Source organism: Amblyomma maculatum, chromosome 1 (genome assembly GCF_055883805.1).
Source record: "Amblyomma maculatum isolate TAMU_Amacu chromosome 1, ASM5588380v1, whole genome shotgun sequence".
Lineage (NCBI taxonomy): Eukaryota > Metazoa > Arthropoda > Arachnida > Ixodida > Ixodidae > Amblyomma > Amblyomma maculatum.
In genome coordinates, this window is record NC_139344.1 from 380,893,502 (window position 1) to 380,897,142 (window position 3,641).

General features: G+C 50.5%; 1 protein-coding gene across 1 annotated transcript; it reads left to right on the forward strand.

Annotated features, from left to right (window-relative positions):
• The first annotated feature begins 471 nt into the window (after nt 1–471).
• Nucleotides 472–3,302, forward strand: LOC146208364 (uncharacterized). The gene is made up of 2 exons (XM_084587264.1): nt 472–973; nt 1,474–3,302. Exons 1-2 carry the CDS (start codon nt 485–487, stop codon nt 2,059–2,061), a joined length of 1,077 nt encoding a protein of 358 aa, XP_084443390.1. The 5' UTR covers nt 472–484; the 3' UTR covers nt 2,062–3,302.
• The last annotated feature ends 339 nt before the right edge of the window (nt 3,303–3,641 follow it).

The following is a 3,641-nucleotide window of genomic DNA, read 5'->3' on the forward strand; positions in this document are numbered from 1 at the left end:
AAGAGACAAAATGAATTAGCAAGAGATAATGAATGACACTGATCACTTCGTAACTGTGGTTGTTCCCAACCGTTGTTTCCTAGACATCAACATGATTATCCACAAGGCACTTAAGTATTAGATATAAGCGGACGCGCTCTCGTGGGAAGCAGTCTGTTCTCTCGTCAGTGAAAAATTTCGTTCGCCTTCTTCTAAAGAAACTGACAGCCACAAACTTTAGTGTATGATATCTCCAAGATACGAGATAAATGCATTGTGTGGCCTGCTTTCCGGACTAGTCTTAATAGCGATTATATTAACTGTAGTAAATATTTTAAGGATAATTATCATTGCAACAATTAAAATAATGGGAATAGATGCATAAGCACTCTGAAAAAATTAAGTCATCAGCCTCCACATCTGCTTAGTCCCTGGTGAGGTTGCTGATGAAATTGTGAACAATACGATAACTTTCGCTCTTACGCAGGGGCTGTGCCTAAGCCTCATGGTGGCCACGGCCCTGGGCGCGGGCGCTTACGGTGGTCGCGGAGGCGGTTACGGCGGCGGAGCCGGAGGCCACCATGGTGGCGGAGGCGGCACCGGTGGCTTCGGAGGCGGCCACCATGGTGGAAGCGGTGGAGCCGGGGGGGCTGGTGGTTTCGGAGGAAGCCATCATGGAGGTGGCGGTGGAGCTGGCGGCTTTGGAGGTCACCACGGGGGTGCAGGAGGCGGAGGTCTTGGCGGAGGACTTGGAGGAGGACTTGGTGGTGGCGGCCTAGGTGGTGGTCTCGGTGGAGGCCACCATGGTGGAGGAGGAGGTGTCGGTGGCGGCGGTATTGGAGGACATCACGGAGGCGCTGGCGGTGGCGGAGGCCGCGGCGGCGGTGGATACGGCGGCGGAACTGGTGGCTACGGCGGTGGAGCTGGTGGCTACGGCGGTGGAGCTGGTGGTTACGGTGGCGGAGCTGGAGGCTATGGTGGTGGAGGCGATTATGTAAGTGCGGAATGTTTTCAGGTTTGTTATAGAAGTGTAAACAGCATGAAATATGAGAGCAAATGAGAGTGCTTCGATGGTTTCCACATTGTTGTTACTTTTCGAATTTTCTGGGGTCGTTAAGATAACTTGACTCATCGGAGTGGTGATCTTCCAATTCGCGAAACAAATACAATTAAGCTTGGAAAGTTGATATATCAGTAGGAAACGTGTACACGTAATTAAGGGCAGTTGACCTTTATTGCTTTCCAGACTGTGTCAGTAGTAGCACTCAGTGAACAAGGGTTGCCATATTGGATATTACAACTCCCTACTTTAGCGTATACTGCTCTGGCCTATTCTGTTCCTGTTATCCTGTTCTATCAAACTTAAAGCTTAAAAAGCTTTATTATGGTCACATCAGGAAAATATCTCACATACTGTGATGCAAATTTAGTCCGATGAGGGATTTTCCTGAGCGATATTTCACAGCCTACTCAAAATTTGTTTCCCACACGTAGGGCCAGCCTACCCCGTACAACTTCGGCTATGATGTGAAGGACGAGTATGGAAACAGCCAGAGTCGTCAGGAGAGCGGCGATGGAAGCGGAAATGTCAAGGGCAGCTACGGCTACACCGACACCAATGGTATTTACCGCCAAGTCAGCTACGTCGCCGACCAGAACGGATTCCGAGCCGTCGTCAAGACCAACGAGCCCGGAGTTGGCCCCGCCAGTCCAGCTGACGCAGAGTTCCTTGTTGAGTCACCGCCCGCAGGAGTCGTCAGCCAATACGCCGGAGCACGCGGTGGAGGTGGATACGGCGGAGGCGGCTACGGCGGAGGTGGTGCCGGTGGTGGCGGAGCTGGTGGATACGGAGGAGGTCACCATGGTGGCGGCGGCGCTGGAGGGCACCATGGTGGTGCCGGTGGCGCAGGCGGTCACCATGGCGGTGGTGCTGGTGGTTACGGCGGCGGTGCAAGTGGATACGGTGGTGGTGCTGGAGGCCACCATGGTGGGGCAGGCGGTGGTGCATATTCCCCACCAGCTACCAGGTACGGCTCTGGTGGAGGTGGTGCCGGAGGTGGAAGTGGGCCCTGGAAGTACTAGTGCCTTCTTCGTACTCCAGCCGCACCGGAAACTTTCTTTTAGTCCCCAAAAGATGCAGCGTTTGCACCTTACCTAGGTGCTAGCACTCCTTGATGCTTCATTTTATGTTTTTGTAGGGAGAGGAAAATATATATGTTAAGGAAATCTACTTTTGCCAGACAAAAGTATACAAAACTAAGTGGGCAACTGACTCATCTCACTCGTTCAATATGATGCCTACTTACATGCTAACAACATTTCAGCAAAGTTAACAACTCTTTCTGAGTACATGAGAGCTTGATGCTGTCTCTCTATACGAAGTGACAAAATGCAAGCAGTCACGGAGTGCTACTGCATACTTTTGGGCAATGAAAAAGTTTACCGTGTTGGCACAACGTAGCTAACGACAAGCTGTGAGCCTTCGCTTCAGGCTTTCACCGATTCTCGAGGACTTCGCACGTGTACATGTGTGTGTCTGTGTGTCGTGTCCTGCGTGAAGGGGGAACTGTCGCTTGGTCGGACTGTGATTGCTCGGTATGCACGGAAATGTACAGCACAACGCTCTCTGCACTCCTACGTTCTAACGGGAGTCTCTGCGAGCCTGGCCGTTGCCCAGTCGAGTCTATATATATCCCTCTGAAAGAACCGCCGATTCCCCCTGGGCGAAATCAAAGTTTCCGATAGGAATCGGCGGCCCTGTTCAATCTCCTCCGGGCAACGAAGGCGAGCGCCACTCCGCCTTCATTGTTGTTTGTTTGTGGTGTGTGGGGATCCTATACATGTGTGTGTCTGCTAGCTGTTCGGGAAGCAAATTTCGTTATCCTATTGACCCATCACTGTGTTCCCTTTCCTAGAGTGCGGTGCGGTTACTCAACATAAATCTGTGTGTTCTTGGCGTCCGGTTTATATTTGTGCTTCACGTTTTCGGGAACTACTGGTTTTGTGTTGTGTTCGTTTAGAGATGTTGCCTGGGTCTTAAAGCGCTTGCGCTAGCCGGCAAACGGGGCAAGGGTGTGGCATCTGCTGTTAGTTCAATAATACTCAACGCTCTATACATGCAAAGGGCCGGCCGACTGTACGAAAAGGAAATGCCAAATTGTGTTGTGTGCGTCTGCGCATTTTATTTTCTTTCCTGTACATGAATGAGTGTTTTGTAAATGATGTTTGCGGCTGTTCCTTACTGTGCCGTACGGCTTACAGCGTGTATTTGACTGAGTACTCGTGTGTGTCTCTAGAAACTTGTGCAATAAATCTTATTTATCTGTATCACTCGGCTTCATAATCATGATTTCCGGCCTAGGAAGTTTTCTGATTGAGGGTACACACGGCTGCTACCGAATCATGGCATGCAGAATTTGCATACATCCGCAGTGCATCGCTCCCAGCTTTCAATAACTGAAACAAGCCCCAGAGCGTTCTCTATGTCCAAAAACGAGAACGATAACTGACCAGCGCCACAATCAACCATCTAACCACAAACAGTACCGCCCCAACAACTACAACTGCTACTACTGCAATTGCTAGTACTATACTATTACTACTAGTACTAATGCTTCTGTGACAAATTCCTACAACTACTGCGGCTACTACCCCGACTGCCT

What these genes read in the sequence shown, in the direction of transcription:
- LOC146208364 (XM_084587264.1), top strand. Translation starts at nt 485, where the DNA reads ATGGTGGCCACGGCCCTGGGCGCGGGCGCTTACGGTGGTCGCGGAGGC. An exon ending in ATGGTGGTGGAGGCGATTAT is followed by an intron (nt 974 to 1,473) that starts GTAAGTGCGGAA and finishes TCCCACACGTAG; the next exon opens with GGCCAGCCTACCCCGTACAA.